Below are 27,254 nucleotides of genomic sequence, written 5' to 3'. Positions count from 1 at the left end.
GTTTTCATGGTCAATGATTTTCTCCTTAGATCCCAGTTTGTCTTTCTGCTCCCAACCATGATCCTACATGACGTCACTGGTGTGTAGATGGCAACTGTGCCCAGACCCCCACCTGCTGTGCCCCATGTCCTCTGTCTTCCCGTGCCCTCGTTCTGTTTAGCCTGATACAGCTGGCTGCAAATATCCGTGTTCATCCCAGGAAACTAGAGCCAAGGTCCAGAAATGACCCTGCTGGAGGATTACATTGCTTGGATAGTCGTACTCCTTTCATACCCCCATCCACATTAACAGGCCCCACTGCACCCCCGATCTGTACAGTATGGCCGCCTGCTTGTATCTTGCATTGAATGATAGTCAGACTCCATGCAGCTGTTTATACTTCAGCCATTCATGCAAGAAATGGATTGGTCCATGGTCCTAACCCGACTTGATTTTTGCAACCCTTTTGAATGTAATAACCCAGACGGTCCCCGTTGGCTAATTAGGCAGAACCCCGACCGATCTGATCCTCTCTGTGCAGTCTGCTGCTCCCTCAATAGATCCTCGCTTATATTTGAAGTGTGGCTCCTCCCAGCATTAATGTGTCTGGAGTGGGGGCTCTGAGTAACTCTCCAGTGGCTGGTCTCCTGTACTCAGTGTGTGCGCGTATCCGTGGATGACCACTACCACTGCATTAGTGGGCCTAGCAATGAGTCCGGCGTTACCATCCCATTATCCAAGTGCCTGTCTCCAACTACCCTAATAACGGCTGTACTGTATATCCCTTCCCTTTAGAACAGGGGTGGGGAACCTACAGCCCCCGTAGCCAGTTTGTGTGGCCCGCCCATCCGTCTGGGACAAGGAAAGGAGTTTTGTGTGAGGTGGTGACGTGGGCGGGAGCGTGTTCACGCAACAGGCGTCCAGCAGCAGTTATTCAGGGGCAGCCGGAGCGTGGGATGGGGGAATCAGGGTACTTTTAAAGTTGTAATGTAAGTGGAGGGTGGATCCGCACAGACTATGGTTCATATCAAGTAATTATGTTAGACTAATTTTGAAAGACCAATATTTGAAACTATTGACGAAAAATCTCCTAGTCATCAATTGGTGGTGCGCCCAAACATTCAGAGAATACAACTGAATAGAAGGGGATTGACTTGCAAAGACGCAGGTCACAAAAAAGCAAAATGTGCTTTTTGGGCGCACTCTTTGTATATAATTATGTAATGTAGTATTGATTCATTAAAACGTAACTTTTATTAAGACTTTACCTAAAAGAAGAGTTAGATAGTCATCCTTCTTTTAGGTAAAGTCTTAATAAAAGTTACGTTTTAATGAATCAATACTACATTACATAATTATATACAAAGAGTGCGCCCAAAAAGCACATTTTGCTTTATTGTGACCTGCGTCTTTGCAAGTCAATCCCCTTCTACTTTTAAAGTTGCTTATTTTGATATGGCCCCCTTGAAGGATTTTATCCATTTCAAATGGCACGTGTAAGAAAAATGGTTCCCCACCCCTGCTTTACAGCAGGGCCCTCTCTCCTCATGTGCTTATCTAAGATTATATCTCTGCCACTGTTATAACTGCGTCAGTGTCTGCTGCTGCAACTGTCTTTATTTACCATGTACCTGTCCTTGTTTTGTTGCTAATCTATGTATTGTCAGGCGCTGCGGAACCCTTATGGCGCTATATAAATATTAATAATGTAAAACCTTTCCATCTCTATTTCCTTAGCTAAAGTTAGTCTGGTGTCCGCTTTACTTGCAGCATATGCACGACGGGACCTCGGCCTTATACCCCTTTCACATCAGTCTAAATTCCCAGGTAAAATTGCCGGGATTTTAACCCTACTAGCTTGCAGGGTTGCTCCTGCAACCAGCCCGGGTTACTGGCTGGTGTGAAAGGGACCAACCCGGTTTCCCGGGGAGGGCGGGCTTGCCACCAGGGCTCTCCATCTCCGGGAACTTCATATTCAGGATGGCAATGATGGAGGTCATCCTCCCCCAAATGGTCTCCAGGCCCCTGTCCCTTGCTCCTGGGCTGCTGTCGCTGGTGCCCGCTCCATCACTCTCCAGGCACATCATTAGCTGGTGCCTTAACCTGCGCCTCACTGCATGGAACACAGCTACTGCTGCCAGGCTGTATGCGGGGGCTTCAGCCACAGATCTCCCGTTGCTGCCGCTTTTGATAGCTGTTATAGCACAGAGTTGGGTAATGAGCCGCTGCCGCCACCTGAATTCAATGCTGGGGAAAGCAGTCAGGTGACTACTGGATATCCACCCTGAGCCAATCCCCGGATGGCCCCGCCAGCATCATCCTACTCACCCCGCCTCCTCACACCAGAAAATGCAGGGACTAGGCTGGTGTGAAAGAGGCAAACCCAGGAATGTCCGTGCATAATCCAGGGACCATATTCCCAGGTAAATCCTGGTGTGAAAGGAGTATTAGTAATCTAGGAGCACCTGATTCATGGAGGTGGCCAGTCCGGTAGTGTTCAGTAGTAAATTTGTCATTGGGGCAGATGTAATAAGCCTGGAGAAGAGATAGCCGATCAAATCCCAACTGTCATTTTCAAACACAGTTGATTGGCTGGTGCTTTATCTCCTTTCACTTTATCTCTTCTCCAGGCTTATTACATCTGCCTCATTGAGAGAAAATGGTGTCAAATGTTTATGGATAAATATATTACATGAGGAATTATTTTCGCTCAATTCTTCTGTGTTTTATTTATTATGTATTTTTATTTATTTAAAAAAAATTCAAATATCTATATCCTTCTGTGGTTTTAATAATTTGTTTAAAAAAATATATATATTTTTCTTTAGTCTTCTATTATTCTAGAGGTGATTCATTCATTGTCCGTGTAATAATCGGTGCACGGCGCCCATGTTATATGACCCTTAGCAGCTTATTACACCTGTGGGGCTGTGAATGGCTGATGCTGTAGGATTACAGCAGTAAATCTGGTGCAGCTGTCGATACGTGCTGAGCAACACAATTGTTTTATAGGGTTTGTATTGATCGGATCCCACAGCTGGTAAAACAAATGACAGGTGAGGTTTACACCCGGTGTATTTATACCTCTGCCGCCGAATGGAAGATGCCTGGGCTGTGTAACACAGATCGGAGCGAGGAGGCGGCGGCTAGGTGAGCTGACGTAAGGAAGGGGCGACTGCAGTAGGAGAAGGGGGACCACGTGGCCAGGTGTGATTGGGTTGAGGGGAGTGAGCGCTGGAGATAAATGGGCCTAGAGAAAGGGTTACCCCGTGTGTGTGTGTGTGTGTGTGTGTGTGGCAGTTCTCAAGTGCTGGTGTGCAGCCGCCAGCAGTCCGTCATGTGCTATTGGTGGCAGCATCAACCCACACCATACCAAACCTAGACCAAGATGTATTATAAAGAATACCATTATTGCAACACAGAATTTCCCCCCAGTGACCGTGTGGGAGTTCTGGTAAATCCTGTTCATTGCATGTTGAGTATACCGTTCATCTTAGTACCCTGCATCTTCCGAAATCCGTGCAGTACCTCTTCCCTGCCTGAGGTGTCTCTCTGTGCTATGGTGCTTGTAGCACAGTCAGGTCTGCATAACTGTGGTGAAATACAGACCACAATGTGCAAGGAGCACCGCAACACAGAGATCCCCCCCAGGCTGGGACGAGGAACTACATGGGTTATGGAAGATATAGGGTTTGGGAAGAACACTACAGTATTTTGGGTGGACTGCTCCCAAAATCTCTATATTGTAATTCTCTGAAGCGTTTCCTTTGACTGGGATGTGCGTCCTGCTGCATTAAGTCCCATGCTACCAGACCAGCCCACTCCCTCGGCTTTCCTGGCCTCACTGTGATTGCTTTATCGTGGCGAGAGCAGCGTGTGGCTGCGTGTTTACAATGCTGTGCGGCGTGCCTCTGTGCCGCCATTGCCGGTGTGCTGCTGAGCTGCGTGCATATATCTGAATACACTCTGCATGTATTACTGGATTACAGAAACTAACCACTGGGTTAACGGATCCCTGTGGGAACCACTTCTATGGAAATTCAATATAACAAGAGGTTTTCGTTAACCTCTTATTGGTTATACGTAATGTGCAAAGCATGTAATGGTCTCCTGGTGATCATGGTAATATTCACAAGGTACAGAGCAAGGAAGGGAAACTGGGAGACAACAGAGGTTGGTCGAGAAGAGATACAGGTACAGAGACACCCCGAGTTAAGTTGGGCTCTTGGGGCATAAGATTGTATATGATCCATCCTATGCAATCTCTAGAAGAGCAGCTGGATCCGATAAATCCTTAGTACAGCCCTTGGGATCATCGGCTCTGATCTGATGCGCAGGGAGGCTAGGCACATTCATTTTGACACCTTTCACCCGATGTATCGGCATCGGGTGAAAAGTGCCCAAATCATATAAGCGTATGTGTGGGCACCTTTAGTCATGCCATTATCTAATGTACATTAGCCTGAGTTAGTGTTCCTCATTTCCCATGAACTCCTCCAGACCAGTTTCTAAGCTCATGAGTTTGATCATGATCTTGCAGAAAGACACAATGGTAGGAGACGGCCAATAGTGTTGACAAGAGGGAAAAAAAAACCCACAAAGACCAGCACAGCAGTGTTAGCTCTGAAAACCATAACGTTTTCGGCACATTTGTTATTACATATTAATATAATAATAATTGCAGAAATGTTCCTGCCAGCCGACAGTCGGATGATGTGATGGTTAGTAGCTGTAAAATTCCTGGTTGAATAGGTACTAGTCCCTGAGAAAGGGAGTATATGCTCTTATATAAGAAGCCAGTAGGGAGACCTGATTCTGAGCATTGTATATAATTCTCAAGATTTCTGTTTCTTAAAATATTCATGCAATTGTTATACCTTACACCTGCTGTGAAGACTTTGGGGGAGGCAGTAGGAGGTGGTGTATGGCAGGGAGAGTCAGATGATGGCAGGAAGTCTGCCTGATGACTCCTCTGATTGTTATGTGAGGAGTCTGAAGTAACAGACGATTCAACTGATGTTTATGACTCCTTGGTTTAGTGACTGACAAACCAGAGAAGTCATCACCCCAATGGTCAGCAACATGGGAGTGGTTGAGATGGTTGCGAACCACTTTCGTTCAGGACCCACAGTTTGAGAACCACTGGTATCACAGATGAACCGAATAGGTTCTTATCTTCCATTAAATTAAAAGTTTGTGTGGTGTCCCCCTGTGATGACACAGACCACTGCCGGCCCAGGTTATATCCTTGGACTGTTCTTCTGGACAGGGTCTGGCCCTTACCCAGCCCATGGTAACTGTTTACATTGTGGCTATGCCCAGAAAGTGATGTAATTGGCTGCCAGCTGAAGCGTATCTTAGGAAATTGTAAGGGTCTTAATACCACTTTGTGTAAAGTCTCTTGTGCAGAAAGTGTGAGGATGAATTATACCCAGTATGGACCAGTAGTACCCAGAATAGGATAGAACTGTCCAAGGTGCTGAAATTGTATTCTTGTGGAGGGGGGAGTTAGGATGATGCTGTCCCAGGTGCTGAAATATAGTGGAAATGTATTATACACACTATGGCAGTGGTGCCCTGGATTGGTGTTTCATGACCAATTTAATTATTTATAACCAATGTAATAGGCAAATTGTGGACGGAATTAAATCCGGCCTATTACCCCATAACTGACCCTAAGGATGAGATCTAAACATAATTTACTTTTAATATTTTTTTCTGATTTTTCTCAATGAGAAAGTTTTGGCCGTGGAAATATTCCGATACTCAAGGGTCCGGTAATTAAAAAAAGTTTGAATCACTGCACTATGCAATAACCTTGTCCAGGATGCTGAGAAGAGAATATGGACTATAAAGGGGGTCATGGATTTGGGGTGCAAAGGCTGGAGAGGGGAGGAGTGGGAAGCTTGCATGAACATTGAGATTTCAGGGCATATGTACATGTACTCGGGGGAATTCCTGAGGCCGGGAGGAGAGCAGGAGAAATCCTGAGGATGCTAGGGAGAAGTAGGAGGGGGTTATGTGGGGACGTAGGGGGGGAGGAGATGTGGGAGGGGGTTTTGTGGGAATGTAGGGGGGAGGGGGTTGTGTGGGAATGTAGGGGGGAGGCGATGAGGGAGTTGGGTGGGAATGTAGGTGTGAGGGGGTTGTGTGGGAATGTAGGGGAAGTACCAACAACACAACTTGAGTGCAGAGAGGGGGTGATGAAAGATCCAGTGGTGCTATCCAAGGTGCTGAAATAATGCGACAGTGAAATCTTAGCAGTGTAGAGGAAGCCACTTGCAGACAACTACCCTAATGATCAGAAGGAGAAACTCTGCACAATCCCTAGAGAAGCAGGAAGGGAACCATCTATGACAATATCCCTGGAACATCTGCCAGCTGAAGATATTTGTGCTTTGACACTTGGCCAAAGCAGGTAGCTGGAAGCCACGCTTGATGAGTTTGACAGGCTGAGGGCTTGATGCTCAGAGAAGGTAATGATTAGAGGTAATTTGCTGTGCAGTGAATCTGTCAGCATCTAATGAAGCAAGAACGCCTTTCGTCAGGTGGACCCAGAAAGCGTCTTTGGTGGGAGGGGAGAGAAATCAGGCCAAAAAAAGAAATTGCTCTAATTGAGACTCTGAAGAGATAAATGGGAAAGTTTGGAACAGCTGGAAACTGCTTTGAAAGGAAAGTTTAAGGATTATTTATCTACTCAGGTGGTCTCCTGTCGCTATGGTGACACTGCCAAAAGGTACCAGGGTAAATGATAGTCATGTTCTCTTGTGGACGTGCAAAGAGGAGAGGTTGGAAGGGGAGGGGGGGGGGTGTATGGCTTATACGTTGATTGGAAGAGGCAGTAGATTTTTGGAGGTTAATAGTGTTTAGATGAAATATAAGAGCGCCATGATGGGCCTGAATGAGAACTATAGATGCCCTGTAGAAGACGTATCTAGTGTAGATGGAGGTCCAACTGTAGGTTTCATTTCAATGTTGTGTTCTTTGCATTGTCATTTACTTTGCCGTCCTTGTTTTCCAGTTCTCTTTTCTATCGGTATGGCAGTTACAGCTGCTGTGAGTCTGCTTACTGTATATTACCGTGCAATCGGAATGTTTCCTGTGTTATGGCCAAAATGAAGCCCCCACTGAGCCTCCTATTGCTGGTTGGCAGCGGAGGGGGCTCCTGCAGGCTGGAAAGTAAAAACCTTTCCTCCTAGATATGGGGGCTGGAGATGGTTCTTACCCTGGAGGCTGGAGGTGCTTGTTATGCTGCAAATTGCTCTAGTCAGGAATTCTCACCTTTGTATTGTACAGATTTCAGATGAAGCTCCATCGTCCTGCTTTCCGTAACGGGGATGACTTACCTATGACTCTGGGTCGGTCATATGGGTAATGGGAGTTCAGTGATTATACAGGAGCAGAGTGGCAGGAACCATCTTGCACTACAAGGGGTTCATCTACATATTATTTTTGCATGCAGGGTAAATACCAGTCGCTTTTCCATGGAGCCCAGAAATGCTGGGCAGTTCTATACTTGCATGCTGCAATTTAGAAAAAATTATATTGGACACCCCCCTCCCAAATTTAAGGTAGATTGGAGTTCTATTGATTATGCCCATAGCAACCTATCCGATCCTACCTGTTCTCTTCTAGAAGGTGCTAAATAAATAAGCGCTAGAATCTGATTCTTCAACCCATCTTCAATAGAATTCTCGTGTTATTAAATTTTCTCCTTGTTCCAAAGTGTGATCTACATTGTGTCTTAAGTGTCGCAATGACGTGAGCCAATGGGATCTCTGATTGTCGCCTCACATCCTGACTTCCATTATGTTTCATCTGGTTACCATCATTACTAAGATTATGTTACCCTCTATACCTAAGAAAAGATGGCACTGTCTACGTCCCTTCACGAAATGATAGTTTATGTATCTGTTTTTTTCCTCATTAAGGTATTTATTGATATGTGAAAGGAAGGGTATAATGCTGCTTTTAATACCTGATAGCGTTTCCACGTCCCCACCGCTAGCTCAGTGTATCCTATGCTTGTATTGGCTTTAACCATGCAGTAATAATGGTTAAAGCCAACTCGTAGCCGGCCTTTGCGCAGTGTAACCCGAGAATGCGGTTAAGCTAGCCATACGTTAGAACGACTCGCATACGATGCAGGTATAAAACACATAGGATCTGCTTATGACCAAGAGCCATCCTGTATGATCTGAGGAGCGACCTTTAGACCCGCGGGACCACACATCTCAACAATATACTTCATGATGTTCACACAGTTGATTGCTCGGGCCTGATATCCTTCTAATGTATGTAGTGTTCTTCTAGGAACTCGACAGGGCGCTGCTGCATGGAGGCGGACCGGGCCCGCCGTCATCACCACTGTGGGCAGTCCCAGGCTGCCACCGTCACTAAAGGGGGCGGTACCATGCCTGGCCCTGCCGAAGTCCCTGTGCTAGAACACATGTAATAGCCGGCTTTATATGCCCCTGTACCAAGTGCTACAGGTCAGGCGGCGGCTTATGTTGCAGAGGTGGCAATGACTAATCTGGGGAAAGGGCCGATGTGAGCATTTGTATGAACAATCCTGTTATTGCGTCTGTGGCCCAGACACAGGGACACAGAGAAACTTGGATATGAAGCTGGCCATACATAGTGTTCCCACTAAGCTGTTCTAGCGGGGCACTGCTAGAGGGGCAGAGCATAATTTGCCCTTTAAAAATCGAGCATGTCACAGCACCCCGCTAAAACAGCTTAGTGGGAACACTATGTATGGCCAGCTTCTTATCCAAGTTTCTCTGTGTCCCTGTGCCTGGACCACAGTCGCAGTAACAGGATTGTTCATACAAATGTGTGTGATAGAAGATGTTTTGGTATATGGGCCATAGACCTGATAAGCATTGTGTGGTGGAGTTGAGGACCTCCAGATTATGCTTTCCGCAGTCTTGCTGGGTATTGTAGTACAGGAAGAACCTAACAGAGGAGAGATGAGTGTCCGCCATGGGCACTGTAAAGGCAGCCGACCACCCCTCTCAACGCCACTGACCTACTGAGAAGTGTAAAGGACTTTCTTTGGTTTTGTTCCTTCTGCTGAACTTCTTACCCATACTAGACCAGATAGAAGACCTTACATGCATGTGCGCCCCCCATCCATCCATTCATGATTCAGACTGAATACATATTATACTAAGCTCATCCTTTAAGGGGAGGTTTAAGGCCCTTCACAGAGCGGTTGCCCATATTGCATCTGGCAGAAGGTAACAGCAGAGCCTTCAGATTTGGCCATTCCTGGGTGAGGGGTGAACGATTCCATCCCATGGGGCTGATTCTCAGGTGGAAGCAGTAGCACCCACAGATGCTAATGCTGCATCAACTTAGTGTGCAAGGACTAAGACCCACGCTGTTACCCCACATGTGCTTGGAATGTTAATGGGTGTACCATTGGAAGTTGCATCATCAGTATGGCAGTTGCCATTTTACTGTCCGTGTCTGGCCTATGTAAGTGGGGCAGCGTCTGTCCCTGCTACTTTGTGATATTCCACCTTTTGACCCTGTCGAACTATTGCATGTTCTGCCTTATATCAGCTGTCACAGCGTTGTCCACTCCTTTCCCTGAGGGACTCTGTAGGTGACTGTCACAGGCCTGACCTTCTGACTAATGTACTCTGGCTATATCCTCATCTTAGGGTTTATTCTAGTTCATTCTTTCTGACAAAATCCTTCTTAGATGGACAAAACCATGTGCACTGCAGGGGGGCAGAGGTAACATGTGCAGAGAGAATTAGATTTGGGTGAGTTATTTTGTTTCTGTGCAGGGAAAATACTGACTGCATGATTTTACACTTCAATATAGATCTCACTTTGAAGAAAAACCCCACCCAAATCTAATTCTCTCTGCACAAGTTACATCTGCCCCACCCGCAGTGCACATGGTTTTATCCATCTAAGAAGGATTTTGTCAGAAAGAATGGACTAGAATAACCCCCCTTGTCCTTTTCCCTGTTCATCCCTTCCTCCTGCCACCCCTGATTGGGGGAAGGTAGCTCCCTGCTTCCCCACCACCCCCGATACGGAGTCCCAGGAGATGGTCGCTCCCTGCTTCCCCACCACCCCCGATACGGAGTCCCAGGAGATGGTCGCTCCCTGCTTCCCCACCACCCCCGATACGGAGTCCCAGGAGAAGGTAGCTCCCTGCTTCCCCACCACCCCCGATACGGAGTCCCAGGAGAAGGTAGCTCCCTGCTTCCCCACCACCCCCGATACGGAGTCCCAGGAGAAGGTAGCTCCCTGCTTCCCCACCACCCCCGATACGGAGTCCCAGGAGATGGTCGCTCCCTGCTTCCCCACCACCCCCGATACGGAGTCCCAGGAGATGGTCGCTCCTTGCTTCCCCACTACCCCTGATACGGAGTACTGGGAGAAGGTAGCTCCCCGTTTCCCCACCACACCAAGTCCTTCCCAGCACACTTGTGCATCTTATCTCTGTCTGTGCTTCTTCCTCTCTCTTCCCATCTCAAGTTAGCGCATCAGAATCACTGATTAATTAACTTCAAACATGCGGAGCCTTTGAGGCAGCGAGCTGATAAGATGCTGGAGCGGCGCTGACAGTGTCGGATATTGTTGGGGGAGCTGTGGGAGTTGAGGAGATGATGCCTCAGATTACAAGGCAGTTTACAATAATTATTTTACAAGTTTCCTAGAAACATGTTTTCCTGTCGGTTCCTGCAGTCGGATACGTGGAAGAGTGCGGCATTAACCCATTACCCCAATTACAGGTGCCTATATACTGTATAACCCCATTACACATTATACCCCTGATCATGTTAATGTGGTTGTTTTGTTCCACTGAATGTGTCACTGACGTCCTCACTGGATAATGCTCTGTTCTTGTGAGATCCGTTCTGTATTTCTGAGTCCGTCACGCTGCATTGTTTCTGCATAATGCACAGAGCTCTGGGTGTTGGAGCAGATCGGCAGCTATAGGTACCTAGGTCTCCTGTAGGGAATAATGTCTGTACATGAGGCCGGAAATGTTTATTCAAGTGAAGCCAAGCTGTATGTATAGTACAAGACGAAGCTGGGGTCTGTCTGCAGGTGTAGCGCCCGTCGCTGCCCCCAGCTGTGTCCCAGCCTACAGCCAGTGTAATGGTATAATTGGCTGTCATTAGGAAGTATGGCTCCCACTAGTGTGTGTCACAGGTGTGGTGTGGCTGGAGGTAGGTTTAGTACATACAGAGCTCTAACCGTCACATCCCTTACAGCTGGTATGGTATGGATCATTGGCATATGAAAAGGTCAACCTGTCAATGTTGACGCCTGAGCTTGTGGATCCCCAATTATTCTACTGCTGCGCTCTGTACACATTACTGTTTCCAATCCTAGTGTTGACAATGTATAAAAAATCAACTTATGTTGACCTGGTCTATGTAGTCTATATGGCATTGACCAATCATCCTGATCCCCCTTCTAGGACACTTAAGGGACTGTTCATGTAACTGTGGTGATCAATGTGATTGACATCTCTCTGGAGCCTGTGAATTGCATTGGCTGCAGAAGCCAGGCAGGCTCGGCTGAGATCACGTAATTATATCGGATCACGTGAACCTGCTGCCAGGGAAGGTCCTGAGCGGCTCAAAGGGGGATCACAGGCGATTTCCTGAGGGAAGAATTCTTCTAACAGTATTATCTATGGACTGCAATACTGCCTCCTTTATAGCAACCACATTGTGTTGTTTGCAGATAGTAAAATAATACTTAAATGAGGCTCATTACCCTGGGTGGCATATGTGTATGTATGTATGTATGTATGTATGTATATATATATATATATATATATATATATATATATATATATATATATATATATATATATATATATATATATATATATATATATATATATATATATATATATATATATATATATATATATATATATATATATATATATATATATATGTTGCCCCGAAACGCCGTAGGAAAATAAAGGCTTTTTTACTTCACTACTGGAATCCAGTCTGATTGAGTGCCGCCTCCTCCACTGGTATTGTATCCCTGCAAAGGGTTTGGATGGCACCACAGCACTAAAATTATTTGGAGGGAGTGCCGGATCCCAGATCGCTATCTATCTATCTATCTATTTATCTATCTATCTATCTATCTATCTATCTATATCTATCTAGAGAAAAGGGGATGGAAGGAAGCGCTCGATAGTGCAATATTATTTTGATAAAAAGAATTTATTTTATACACATAAAAACGGACTATCGGTACCATGCTCGTACCATTTAGATTCCTCAGTGTGGGCTATTAATACCATATGATGAACAAGATAATAAAACCCGGTCACCGTCTGTCCTAGTTGCTGCCTCCTAGCAGGGATCGCTCTGTCACCTTTAGCGCTCACAGCACTTGCCGGCAAAGAATCAGCGCGTACCCCTTTGCTCCCTTGCAGCAGGACTTCAGACACGGTAAGTTGGTTTGCGTCAGGTAGGACACACCCAGACGCGTTTCGCCTGTAGCTTCGTCAGTGGGTTGTCCTACCTGACGCTGTCTTAGTCTATTTCTACCCAAAACAATTAACATCAGCTGGTAATTTAACCCCGCTCACTCAGGACACGGCTCAATCTGTTTAAAAGTGACTACGGCTCACCATATTCAGCCTGTAGCTGTCAATCCAGCAATAAAAACATTTAACAACATAATAACCTAAACGCTTACTATAAAAATACAAAAAAGACAAACAAGACTAAGAAGCGGGACATATATTTTAAAGTGCATATTAGAGATGGGGGATTTCAGCAAAAAACATTGGGCGTTCATGATTTTTTATATATATATCAGCAGGACTCCCCCGCAATTTCTATTCAATGATGAATGGTTTACTATTCAGTAATTAATGATTTTCCATGTCCTGGGTCAGCGTGGTTTTACAAATCAGTCCGAAGGGTGTTGGAGTCGGATGAAACAGTAGAGAGGGCCAAAGTAGATTTCATTTGCAAATGTCTAGGGTTTGTGTTAAGATGCAATTATTTTATGTTCCTGGAGGAGTGGTATGTACAGGTTTGCGGGACGGCGATGGGTAGCATCTGCGCGCCAAGTCTCGCAAACCTGTACATGGGGCAATGGGAATCCGAAATGCTGGCGACATATGCCGACCCGCGCATCATCGTTTTCCGTCGCTATATAGACGACGTGATAGTGATTTGGGACGGGTCAATTCCTGATTTTAAAGAATTTGTTGACAAAATAAATGTAAATGGGTATAACTTAAAATTTACATATGTAGCGGATGAGTGTAAACTGGAATTTTTGGATCTCAGCATTAGTAGCAATAACCACAAAATAGAAACCTGTACACATTTTAAGGCGGTAGATTCCAACAGCTACCTGGAATACACCAGTTGCCATCTACCGGCCTGGAAAAATAATATACCATTTTCCCAGTTCTCCAGACTACGGAGAAATTGTAGTGAACAACATAAATTTGAAGAACAAGCAGATCTATATACACAGAGGTTCCTCGAGAGAGGTTATCCTATGTCTTTAATAGAGTCATCAAAGAATAGGGCCCTTAAATCAAAAAGATCCGATCCGCTGGTCTATAAAACGAAAAGTAATGACAAAAAAATGGTGTGTCCATTTATTACAGGTTACAATAATGCTGAGAAACAGATTAGAAGTATAATAAAGAAAAACTGGCATATCCTTCAGTTAGACCCTATATTGAAAAATGAACTGCCTGATAAACCGGATTTGATTTTTAGAAGGGCCAAAAATATAAAATCTTTTGTGTCCAAGAGCTGCTTGGAGCCGATAAAAACAAATGTGGCACGCCCACTGGGTGGTATTGTCGGCTTTTACACATGTGGAAAGTGTAAGGTGTGCCCACTGGGTGAAAGGGGTTCAAAGGAGATTGAGGATAAGAACGGAAATAAATATAAAATAAGAAACTTTATTAACTGCAACTGTAAATCAGTTATTTATGCGTTAACCTGCCCGTGCGGCTACCTGTACATAGGAAAGACCAAACGTGTCCTAAAAATAAGGATCCTAGAGCACACTAGGAACATTAAAAATAAAATCACGAACCATAGTGTACCCCGGCACTTTTTAGAACATCATGGAGGGGATGCCAGTGGCCTTAAGTTCAAGGGGATCGAATTGGTATTGCCAGACAAGAGAGGCGGTGATCTTGATAAACAACTGCTAAGAAGGGAGACCCATTGGATACTTACCTTGGATACAATTATACCCAATGGGCTTAATGAGAATTGTGAGATAACACCGTTTATTGCTAATACCTGAGAAGCCCCTTTATGTTTACATATCAATGTGGCATTTAGATGAAAAATAACTCTAAAAAGCTCCTAGCTACACGTAACCCCCCTTGTTTCTGATCCTTTTTGTTCTTTTTGACTTGCTTGTTATATATATGTGTGGATACTGTATAGTTAAAAAATCCTACTAAAGGGCTGCTGTTAAATATATTGATAAATTACCAGCTTTATATATTGGATGGGACAGTATATGAAAATTGCCTGGTGTGTACTTGACACGCCAGATAAATTGTCTGCCATTCACCTCGATCTCCTGGAAAAATTGCCTGGTGTATATGTTGTAAAAAATGTTTGTAAAACCACGCTGACCCAGGACATGGAAAATCATTAATTACTGAATAGTAAACCATTCATCATTGAATAGAAATTGCGGGGGAATCCTGCTGATATATATATAAAAAATCATGAACGCCCAATGTTTTTTGCTGAAATCCCCCATCTCTAATATGCACTTTAAAATATATGTTCCGCTTCTTAGTCTTGTTTGTCTTTTTTGTATTTTTATAGTAAGCGTTTAGGTTATTATGTTGTTAAATGTTTTTATTGCTGGATTGACAGCTACAGGCTGAATATGGTGAGCCGTAGTCACTTTTAAACAGATTGAGCCGTGTCCTGAGTGAGCGGGGTTAAATTACCAGCTGATGTTAATTGTTTTGGGTAGAAATAGACTAAGACAGCGTCAGGTAGGACAACCCACTGACGAAGCTACAGGCGAAACGCGTCTGGGTGTGTCCTACCTGACGCAAACCAACTTACCGTGTCTGAAGTCCTGCTGCAAGGGAGCAAAGGGGTACGCGCTGATTCTTTGCCGGCAAGTGCTGTGAGCGCTAAAGGTGACAGAGCGATCCCTGCTAGGAGGCAGCAACTAGGACAGACGGTGACCTGGTGACCGGGTTTTATTATCTTGTACATCATGTGGTATTAATAGCCCACACTGAGGAATCTAATGGTACGAGCATGGTACCGATAGTCCGTTTTTATGTGTATAAAATAAATTCTTTTTATCAAAATAATATTGCACTATCGAGCGCTTCCTTCCATCCCCTTTTCTCCAGATACAATTGGTTCTGTTTGGATCCCAGGACCCTATCCAGGTTGGAAGCAGCGGTCAGCTAAATCATTGATCTAGTGCTAATTGGAAATTGAAGGACAACAGTGTCTGATGAACTGCATTGTTAGGAGTATCCATCACTGGACTTTTTAAAAAAAGAACCCAGGCAGTTAAGCTAGCGCACCTCCATACCCCCTTTGCAAATATATTTATATATATATATTATTTTCAACAAAACCCATTTTTTGTCGCACTAAATTCTGAAACATTATTAGTTTGCTGCCTGTTTCCACAATACCCCTGTTGGCTAAGGGGAATTAAAAAATATGAGAACAAGTGTGGAATGGCCCACTTCTCAACTTTACTGTATATTAAACAAAGTCCATAACTTAGTGTTATTCTCTTTATTAAAACCCTTTTAAGACCAAACGTGCTGTTGTCACCCGACGCGTTTCGCCCAGCAAAGGGTATCAGCTTTATAGAACAACGTTGTAGTGAAACTACAAACAAAGTGGAAAGTGTGCAATTCTTTCCTCTAAGCCGAAAGAGAAGGGCACCCAGCCTATGCTACTGTCTCAATCAGTTGATAACTGGCCCGAAATGGCCCCTGCCTCTGGTAGTGAGTTGTTTTGGGGTAATAAATGCGAGTATTCAAAATGGATCGCCCGTACAATTGGTTACCTGGATAAGTGTTCACTTGTTTGGCTCAGCAAGAACTACAACATTATTCTATAAAACTGATACCCCTGAGGAAGCCCCTTGTTGGACAAAACGCATCGAAGAAAAAAAAACATTTTGTCTTAAAATACACTTAATAAAGAGAATAACACGAAGTTATGGATTTTGTTTAATATATTATGGACTGAAGTTGAAAAGTTCACCATTCCATGTGTGTGTGTGTGTGTGTGTGTGTATATATGTGTGTGTGTGTGTGTATGAAAAATACATGGTGCGCTAGTGGATCTAATCACAACAAATAAATAAAATACATTTTTGTAAATAATAATAAGTCTGTAATCAGTCATAGAATTTACTTCAGAAACAATATGGGTGAATTGTATCATTGAAGTTGAGACTTCCACAGTGTAGAAGGGATATATATTTATTTTCTATATTATTTATGTTAAGCAGCTAATGGCGAGAAGTCCTTCTGTTGATCTCCGTGCTCTGCTACAGAATGATGTCTGTTCCACCAGCATCCGGCTGTTGGCTTTCAGTGCGCAGTGGTGTTGACCTCACAATTGGAGGTTCCGCACAGCGCCTTCTCTGTGAGAGATTTGTATATACCGATCCTGCGCCTTATTTTGCGCAGCGTGACTTGTTCCTGTTGGGTGGCAGAGGAAGGTTGGGGACGTTAGTACATTTGCGCTCGGCAGGCTGCCTGGATAATCCACTTGTAGAAGGAATTTATCCTTGGATCCCTGCCTGCCTTAAATACCTCAGGAATATAACTATAAACCCTGGCTTATATCCCCCCCCCCCCCCTTCTTCCCAAGTGTCTCCTAACATTACACATCCCTGATTCTGCGCTGCTCTCCTGAGCACCCAGGGTTAAGACTTTGTCACCTTTTAATGAAATGTCCTTAACTGGCCTCTCGTCTCCCACCCCAGGTGACAATCTATATTGCTGCAGAGATCATTATGCTGCCCGCACTGAGCAGGATTACTACAGGAGATGCAGCTTTCAGGACCATGGAGAGTAACATGTCATTGGTGGTTCATGTCAGCACATCCTGACATTCTGATACATTAATATACCTGAAGTGTACAGGAAGGATACAATGTATATACATTGATATGTGCTGTGTTGTGGCCTTATGGGATGCAGTGTACACCTGCACGTAGTGTCCGGTCAGGTGGGGTTTCTCACACGTCCAGCATTCCAGTGTTGGTGACACGTGCTCTCTATACCGTGGGGTCCATATATTGCGTATTGAATATTCATAGCAATATGTGGTGTTGGGTTCCCCGGAAGCCCGTCCCTGCGATGTGCTGGCTGCTGGAAGAGAGCTGCAAATGAGGCCACTTCCACAGGGACCCTCTGCCCAGCCAGCAATGCCCTTACAATCGGCTACTGCCATTTTTAAATAGCGGTAGCTGCAGGGGCCGATCTAGTCAATGTTCACATTCTGGATGTTGGTAAATCAGCACTATCGCATCCCCATATGTCAGATACTTATAGCTGCAGATAGTATGATAAATAGGCCCCTTGGTCTTATCTGGCAGGAGAAGCACCTGCTGGGGTCCAGCTGTAGCAAATCCACTTCAGGGTTCAGGGCTGATTGCAGTAATGAGGTGTCTGGCTATACAGTATTATACATTGATAAATAATGCGCATTTGGATTACATAGTGTCCTATATAGAGCACTTGCCACGTCATTAGTAAGACACACATGGACCTGCCTTGGATTTTATTATTTTAAATGTTTTTATTTTTTTTTCTTCTTTTCCAGCCGGTGCCACGTACATTTTTGGGAAGAGTGGGGGACTGATTGTGTACACCTGGCCGCACAACGACCGGCCCAGCACTCGCACTGACCGACTTGCGGTGGGATTCAGCACTACGGTGAAAGACGGGATTCTTGTTCGGATTGATAGCGCGGCTGGACTCATGGACTACCTGCAGCTGCACATAGTAAGTGATGTGACACCAATGTCTGCAGCTAAAAGCTGGGGGTTCTAGAGTTGGGACTGTGGCCAGGGGAAGTGGCCCCTGGTTACTAATTCATTTGTCCTATCAGTCAATTTATGTTGGGGCCAATGCAGCTGATTGGTCTGAGATCCACCCTGCAAGGGGTACAATAGTGTTCTACAACAACTAGTTATCAGCCCATCACCATGAGGAAACCGTAATGTCAGCACCAGCGGCAGTGCACTCGCCAATGGAGCAACAATTGAGTTGATATGTTGGATGCCATCTAGTGCGCTCCTTCAGCCGCAACACTTAAATCCCCCCCTATAATAATGCTACAATATTGCATTCGTTCCATGAAGTTTTATAATCTGACTATATAGAAATAATCCTCAGGAATGTGATAGGGCTGTGGAATATGCATCATTGATATTCTAACATGTCATCTTTAGACTCAATTGTTTGGTCTCGCTGGGGTTTACTTATTAAAATGGAAGTTCTATTGTAGATGGGATGTTGCTATGGGCAACCAATCAGATTCTAGCTATTATCTTAGAAGGTGCTAAACAGTCTTTCTAGTCCCGCCTTGCCATTGCGTCACTCTGTAGCACCGAGCGTCTTTATTCATTACAGTGCGTCTTAATCACAAAAGGGATAGAACACACAAGCAGCTTCTGCTGATTACCAAGATATGTGGCATGCCTACATTCTATGTGCGTCTGTGCGCATACGAAATGCTACGTTAGAATGTGTTCCAGTAAAACACTGTAATGTAGCATTCCGTATGCAGACAGACCTATAGTCAATTACTGAATATAGGCATGCTGCATATCCCTTTCATCAGCAGAAGCTGCTTGTGCGTTCTATTGTCATGTGGCGCTCACCTGTTTTGCAATGCGACATGTAGCCCACGGAGGTTAGATGCGTGTGGACACATCTGTATCTGTCTGTTGATTTGATATCCGTTCTCTGGGAGGGAAGAATGGCCGTGATCTGCACTCCGCCTGGTTGTCTGCTGCGTCCGTACCGTACACAAGACTGGCTTAGTTAATTTATGGGCCTGTCACTCCCCGGGCAGTGTGATGTGTTGTACGACTGGCAGGGCTCGTATGGAGGGCATGTACTGGGACAGACGTGACATTCATAGTATTGCTGGCGTGCAGTGTAACAGATGTTGCATTGTAGTGGTACCTGCCAGTCGCCGGCTCGCTCCTTCTGAGTAAGATTAATGGCTGCTCCTCTGCATTCTTTGTGCTTGCCTCATCCGTGACATTGGTACTTCATGTGTGAGATGAGGCGGGCGGCAGCCTAATACCTGATATGCAGCAGCTTACCCCTTCCTCTGTGATTGTGACAGTCTCAGCCAGACAATGCTACTGTAACGATGCTGTCACCCACTTATATACATACTGTAGTAGCAGAAGTGGTATACAGTAGGTATGTATGTATGTATTGAATGTAGGAGGGATAGGAGTATGGTCCTATGCAGGGTGTAGTGTCCTATGTCTGTATAGGCCAGTGGTCAGGGAACTCGGTCGTCATTACCCCACACAGTGCATGTTTTGCTGGTAACCCAGCAGGTGCACAGGTGTACTAATTACAGACACACATTATAAGGTCCGCAGGTGGAGTAAATTATGTCACTTGTGATTCTGTGAGGAGACTTGCAAAACATGCACTGTGTGGGGTAATGAGAACCAAGTTCCCTGACCACTGGTGTAGGGTGTAATAGATGTATTATGGCCAGCGGTCAGGACATGTTGGGGGGGGGGGGGGGGGTAGTGTCCTCTGTCTGTATATGGTGTAATAGATGTATTATGGCCAGCGGTCAGGACATGTTGGGGGGGGGGGGGTAGTGTCCTCTGTCTGTATAGGGTACAATAGATGTATTATGGCCAGCGGTCAGGACATGTTGGGGGGGTAGTGTTCTCTGTCTGTATAGGGTACAATAGATGTATTATGGCCAGCGGTCAGGATATGTTGGGATGTAGTGTTCTATGTCTGTATAGGGTACAATAGATGTATTATGGCCAGCGGTCAGGACATGTTGGGATGTATTGTCCTATGTCTGTATAGGGTGTAATAGATGTATTATGGCCAGCGGTCAGGACATGTTGGGGGGGTAGTGTCCTCTGTCTGTATAGGGTGTAATAGATGTATTATGGCCGGTGGTCAGGACATGTTGGGGTGTAGTGTCCCATGTCTGTATATGGTGTAATATATGTATTCTGGGCAGCGGTCAGGACATGTTGGGGGGGTAGTGTCCTATGTCTGTATAGGGTACAATAGATGTATTATGGCCAGTGGTCAGGACATGTTGGGGGGGGGGGGGGTAGTGTCCTATGTCTGTATAGGGTACAATAGATGTATTATGGCCAGCGAGATGTATTATGGCCAGCGGTCAGGACATGTTGGGGTGTAGTGTCCTATGTCTGTATAAACATAGAATTTGACGGCAGATAAGAACCACTTGGCCCATCTAGTCCTCAAACCATACTTGATCCTTATTTTTTTGTAAGGATATCAATATGCTTATCCCAAGCATGTTTAAATTGTACTACTGTATTTGCGTCTACCACCTCTGATGGTAGGCTATTCCACTTATCTACTACTCTTTCTGTGAAAAAATTCTTCCTCACATTTCCCCTGAATCTTCCTCCCTCTAGTTTCAGTGCATGTCCTCGTGCTCTGTTGCTCCTCTTCCTGTGAAGAATGTCTCCCACCTGTACCTTGTTAAAACCCTTGATATATTTGAAAGTTTCTATCATGTCCCCCCTTTCCCTTCTCTGCTCTAAAGTATACATATTAAGATCTTTTATATTGTATAGGTACAATAGATGTATTATGGCCAGCGGTCAGGACATGTTGGGGTGCAGTGTCCTATGTCTGTATAGGGTGTACTAGATGTATTATGGCCGGTGGTCAGGACATGTTGGGGTGTAGTGTCCTGTGTCTGTATAGGGTGTAATAGATGTATTATGGCCAGCGGTCAGGACATGTTGGGGTGTAGTGTCCTATGTCTGTATCGGGTGTAATAGATGTATTATGGCCAGCGGTCAGGACATGTTGGGGTGTAGTGTCCTATGTCTGTATCGGGTGTAATAGATGTATTATGGCCAGCGGTCAGGACATGTTGGGGTGTAGTGTCCTATGTCTGTATAGGGTGTAATAGATGTATTATGGCCAGTGATTAGTACATGTTGGGGGTGTAGTGTCCTATGTCTGTATAGGATGTAATAGATGTATTATGGCCAGCGGTCAGGGCATGTTGGTGTGTAGTGTCCTATGTCTGTATAGGGTGTAATAGATGTATTATGGCCGACGGTCAGGACATGTTGGGGTGTAGTGTCCTATGTCTGTATAGGATGTAATAGATGTATTATGGCCAGCGGTCAGGACATGTTGGGGTGTAATGTCCTATGTCTGTATCGGGTGTAATAGATGTATTATGGCCAGCGGTCAGGACATGTTGGGGTGTAGTGTCCTATGTCTGTATCGGGAGTAATAGATGTATTATGCTCATGGTTACTCTATATATTATATAGCTGGCTCTGATCTATGACTTATGACCTGTGATGTTGGTAATTAGTAACTTTATGGAAGTGCTGAGTAATTGTCACATTCCGATGAATCCTGCGAAGTCTCTGGTTCCAGTCGGAGTTGGCCCGTAGAAGGGGTCTTTGTTGTGTTGTAAGTGCACATTGCTGTGGTAATTTATGTATCATTATGCATAACCTAATTATGAGCCTTCTGCACTCGGTATGATTTATACACAGAGAACCATCTGTTCTGCTCCTGGTGGGACACTGCAGCCTTTCCCTGCCTGAGTCGCTCTGCTATAGGGGATGGCCTCGCCATTCCATCAAACCTCTCTGTGACGGGAGGGAAATCTGCTGTTGGGCACTAGGCGCTGTTGCAGATGTCACTTAGAGTGACAGACATGCGCCAGGGGATTCAGAGATGAGAAGCAAGGTGTTTGTGGGGACAGAACATTGGAAACCCGGAGACAGAGCAGCTCCCAGTTCAAAGCAACCCTACTCTCTTCCGGACGTCTGTTGACGGGTACCCCTTCTTCCAAATGTGTTCTCATTGCAACACCCTTCTGATGGGATGGGTAGCAGTCAGGACCTTGACCTCTTATCGAGTGGTATTAAACTCTTGGTCATTCACCTCCATCCCAGAGACTGTGGTCACATCATCCCTGGTACATTATCAGAAGGAAGCTTCTTCTAATGTGCGGTGATCTCCTTCAATGCTGATCCTCCTCCCCTCCCACTTTTGTTTTGGTTACTTAAACATGTTCTACTCTTTGTACCTTGTTCAGAGTTGGTTTGTGTACAACTTGGTGGAAGTTGATGACACGTGGACTGCTCATGTGCAGGACCCATTCTGCCCGGTGCAGAGCAGGTTCTGAATTATTGCTCGCAGTGCCCCAATCCACAGTATGGCTTTTTACACCTGTTCTGCAGGTGTGCTGAGGACCGGTTGGGCATTGTAGACATTTCTAGCCATGTATTTCTTATGCTGGATGGGACTCAACCACCCATTTATTTCTTAAGCAGTATAGAACTTTCCTACCTCTTCATTTCTTATACCATACAGGACTCTCCTAAACATACATTTATTACACAGTACAGGACTCTCCTGCCCCTCCGTTCCTTGCGCCGTGCGGAACTCTCTTGCCCCTCCGTTCCTTGCGCCGTGCGGAACTCTCCTGCCCCTCCGTTCCTTGCGCCGTGCGGAACTCTCCTGCCCCTCAGTTTCTTACATAGAAACTTAGAATTTGGCGGCAGATAAGAACCACTTGGCCCATTTAGTTTTCCCCTTTTTAATATGTTACCTCAAACCATATTTAATCCTTATTTCTTTTGTAAGGACGGAACTCTCCTACCTCTCCTTCATAGCATCCCACACTGTCACACATCTCACCTGCCACCTACTTTATATGCAATGCAGGGACCTCCTGGCGTTTATAAAATGTCAGAGAAAAGCCACCGGGAGCTTCCAGCTCATCGTGGGCATTAAATCTCCACAGTACCCGTCATACATTAGGGACCCCACCCTCAACTCACAGACCAGGGATAATACAGTCATTTCATACCCCATGGGGAGCAGGGCCCTACCCTATTGGTAATGCATTTGGAAGTGATTAGCCCAGGACGGGGGCTCAGAACGGCTTATTATGCAGTTTTGGATTTCCAACCAAGATTCTCATGCTGGCCCCCATGTGGGGTAATCACCGTACGTTCCGCTTGTCGACTCCTCCATTTCCTCTCCTTCCATGGTGAGGGATTGAGACGAGAATTCAGCAGTTGGTTGATTAATAATTAATGGTCTTCAGTAACTATAGGTTCCCAAAGTATATTTCCATGTTCTGGCAGCCTTGGCGTCGCTGGCTCATTAACCCTTTGCGAGATCTCTGTCCCTTATCGCCTCTCTCTCTGTAGGTGTCATTGTGTCCGTGTCCCTGTCACCGCATATCGCTGCGAGCCGCAGGAATTAATGTGGCTTTTTCTCTCTGGTAATGAGTTTTCTCACACGACCTGCCTTCCAGCGGCTCCCAGCTTGATTAATAACGCGCTGTATTCAGGACCCACCGACTGACCAAATATTTGCATTGACGGGTCGTAGATGCGCTGCAGAACATTGCACAGCTGGATGCGGTTTCTTCTGGGGTGGTGAAGTGTCCGCAAGATCACTCAGTGTTACGTTCTAAGTAATATGTCTGGGTTTTATCATTTTTCCTTTATTGCCAGCTTGTCCGTCTTTCTGCATATACTGGCAAGAAAGTAGTTAATCCAGTTCCTAAATTGGTACCATGTGTAATCCCCAATCACGCCCCCGCTCTCCCCACAGAGGGGCTGAAAGGGTGTAATTTGTATGAGTGGAACATGCCAGTCCTTAAGCCGTGAGCTGTAGGCCCTGTTTCTTTTTTCCTAGCCAGGCAATTAGTGAAAGATTGTTTAACTAGCAGCGGATGAGCGCGTCTCACATTACGCCGGTCTCTCCGTGCGTAGCGGCCATTGTGTCAGCTGCTGGAAGGCGAAATACAAGAGAGAACCTGGCACACTGACCGGTGAGGGGCCGTTCCTTCACAATCTAACTTAGTAGCTTATTATAGGAAGAATACCGGTGTGGGACGCAGGCAGTTAGAGCCGCATTAAGGGTCAATCGGAGCAGCTCTTGCTGGAACTGGACTACTTGCCGAGAAATGTGGCCGGTCACAAAGGTACATGCCGCCCCCCCCCCCCCCAGCTCGGTGTCTGGGTGCACACCTGAAGTGTCCGATCTGTCTGGTTATGTATGGTAGCGGAAGGTAAGCAACCATTTGCTCCCACATACTGGAAAGCGGACAATGGCCGTTCAGACAAATTGGAAAAGCTATTTGGGAGCAAGTTCTGCTCATCATCCAGTATCCTCACTCCCAAGTTCTCCATCCCAGCCTCTCTTCATTCATCATCCAGTAATCCCCCACACCCCTACTCCTCATCAGTTGCCCTCAACCTTGTTCTCCAACTTGGTCTCCTCCTCATTCAGTAATATGGCTTCTGCCCTGGTCATGTCTCTCACCATGGTCTCCAACCTCCCACATTCCTCAACTCCTCATCCAGCACCACCCTTCTGTGCCATCCATCCTGCCCTCCTTTTAATCATCATCCACTACACCCTACAACTGTCCACATCCTCCTGGAGTCTTGTATTAATCATCCAGTACCCTCTTCTCTGTCCCCAAACCCGTTATCCTCGCCCTCCTGGACCTCACCCCCTTCTCAATGTCTGTCTGAGACTTCTTCTATGCTGGTTTCTCTCTGCAGTTATTTGTCCTCCTTTCTCCTGCCCATACTGACGCCATCCTGCATTGGTCTCACATCCTTTTAGGTTCCTTCAGACTTTTGTTTCCGCACTTTGCCTCTTGTTTGCTCTTGTCTGCCCTAAGCTGGTAATTGATATGAAGCGGCGAAGGCTACTGAGCCCCTCAGAGTGGTATTTTCATTACAGAGCGTGCGCCTAGATGACCCCTCGGTGTCACTCTGACTCCTCAGCCCTCTAGGATAATTGGCATCTAGACAGCAGCTCCAGCCTGGCTCCCGGACGTGGTCTGCATGATCCACTCTACTTCAAAGGCTCACGCATGGTTTGTAACAGACAGGAATTGATTTTCACAGGAGCGGTAGAAGGGCGGCTCTCCTGGGGGTCTTCCTTGTGCTTGTTAGTTGCATTACCCTGCAAAGGGAGAAAGTTAGACACAGCCTGCGTCTGGGGTTTGTGTCGTATGGAACGGACTTCGTTTTAGTGATTTATAGCAGTGTAGCTTAAGCTAGCGCCCCACTGATGCCCCCTGCTGCAGTGTATAAGGAGGAGTTGCACCACTGATGCCCCCTGCTGCAGTGTATAAGGAAGAGTTGCACCACTGATGCCCCCTGCTGCAGTGTACCATAAGGAAGTGCCCCACTGATGCCCCCTGCTGCAGTGTACCATAAGGTAGTGCCCCACTGATGCCCCCTAACGTAGTGTATTACCTGGGGGCACATCACTGATGCCCCCTGCTGCAGTGTACCATAAAGAAGTGCCCCATTGAGCACACAGTGTATAGACATCCCTCTATTACACCCACTCTGTACATAGTTCTCCATGTAGGTGACTAGGTTAAAGTGTAGTTGTCACCCCCCCCCCCCCCCCCCGCACTGTTGTATAGATTTGTACCATATACATGTTTATGGGGAAGACGTTTGCTTAGTGATAATAATAATTTGGGGCATCGGTTCTAGGCCTCTGGTATTACTGAGCCGCAGGTGTGATCCGCTATGTTTGGGGTAGTTGTGAGCACACATGGTGACCATCTGCCCCAGTACGGTGCCCAGGGATAACTCCAGGTATCCGGCTCTGTACCGGTATTGATATTATAGCACAAGGTCGGAGACGAGACTGAAATAGAACTGGGAAGGATTTGAGCCTTGTGCTGACTCCACCGTGGGGAGACCAGGAATCACACGTAGTGAATCTTTAATGCTGTGCTATGGCGGGGCACAGCAGGCAGTGGGTAATGGCTGGCCCTGGGGGCCCTTGGAGTCAGCATGACACACATTATAATACACACATTTAATGTGCTAAATGGTGAAGGAATAATAGTTGGTCATTTACATGCTGTCACTCTTACGTACAAAGACAAATAACAACTAATCATTTGGCTGATACCATTAGGTACAGTACCTCCGTACAAGCTGTAGGTGGCGGTGTGCATGTTGCTGTTGATGGTTTATTGTGTACCAGGTACATAGTCATCCTCGTTACATTATTTGTTCTTATTGTTGACTTATTTCTGTTTTTTTTTTTGAAACGACTACACATTCTGCGTTTATTATTGTGCCACTATAAGGGGGGGGGGGGGTTGACGTGCTGACGCTGCCCAGCACAACAATCTGTTTCTGCCTTTTTAAAGACTCTGCTAGAAAGGTTATAGCTTGAAGCTAATTAGTTGCTAGGGGCAACTCCCCCACTTTATCTCTCTCTATGGTAAATCAGCCTCTCCTCTTTCACTGTCCTTATTAGGAATCTCAGCGCTAAGTGTTCAGGAGCGATGTGGAAATATGTGGTTCTGTAGGTACATTGGAGAGACACTATAGATATTCATATACGCTTCACTTACTCTGCTGCAGTTGTGGTGGCACTTGGTGCAGCAATCCTCCTTCTGTGTGTATTGCTTGTGTATTAGTCACTGTAACGAGACCTCACCACCTCGGGTCACTAATTAGACTGATCAGGTTCTGCAGGAATACAGCCGGCCCAGGGGAGGGAGCCGCCTTATGCTCTTTAAATTATAACTAAGAGAATTTTTGGTTTGCAACCCGGCCCAGACTTCTGCGCATATGCCGACTCCACAGTTGGTGCCCCCGGGTGCTGGCGGAGGGGTTGGCTGGTCCTGTTGCGTCTTTGGACAGTGACCAGAGTGGCTGCCTGTGAGCGAGTATATGCTGGATGTATTATTCCTATTTATCTTTCTTAGAACTCGTTGCCCTGAGAAATGTTTGCAATTAAGCTGTCTGGGGATTAGTAATCGGGAAAGAGACGTAATGAGAGCAGCTTGGCCCCAGAAAGCGCTGATGTTCTTCCCCCGCCAGTAGGGGGCATCCACACCTGCTTGGATTGAATACCAGCAGATGTCTCCTCTGGTATACTGATGATATAGTATACAGAACTAGTGACCTCGCCAGGGCCTGGGCACTCATACAGAACTAGTGACCTCGCCAGGGCCTGGGCGCTCATACAG

The 27,254-nt window shown here is 45.8% G+C and overlaps 1 protein-coding gene across 20 annotated transcripts in view; it reads left to right on the top strand.

The window, feature by feature from the left end:
• NRXN3 (neurexin 3) overlaps nucleotides 1–27,254 on the top strand; it is a 289,777-nt gene that overhangs the window by 203,736 nt on the left and 58,787 nt on the right. For all 20 annotated transcript variants that reach the window (XM_083166934.1, XM_083166933.1, XM_083166932.1 and 17 more), the window contains one exon: nucleotides 17,808–17,989. In XM_083166934.1, the coding sequence (XP_083023060.1) occupies nucleotides 17,808–17,989 (182 nt within the window). The remainder of the gene's footprint in view (nucleotides 1–17,807; nucleotides 17,990–27,254) is intronic.

Source organism: Crinia signifera, chromosome 12 (genome assembly GCF_055691185.1).
Source record: "Crinia signifera chromosome 12, ASM5569118v1, whole genome shotgun sequence".
NCBI classification, from domain to species: Eukaryota; Metazoa; Chordata; class Amphibia; order Anura; family Myobatrachidae; genus Crinia; species Crinia signifera.
Note: the sequence above shows the minus strand (reverse complement) of the source record. Positions and strands in the feature narration are given on the sequence as shown.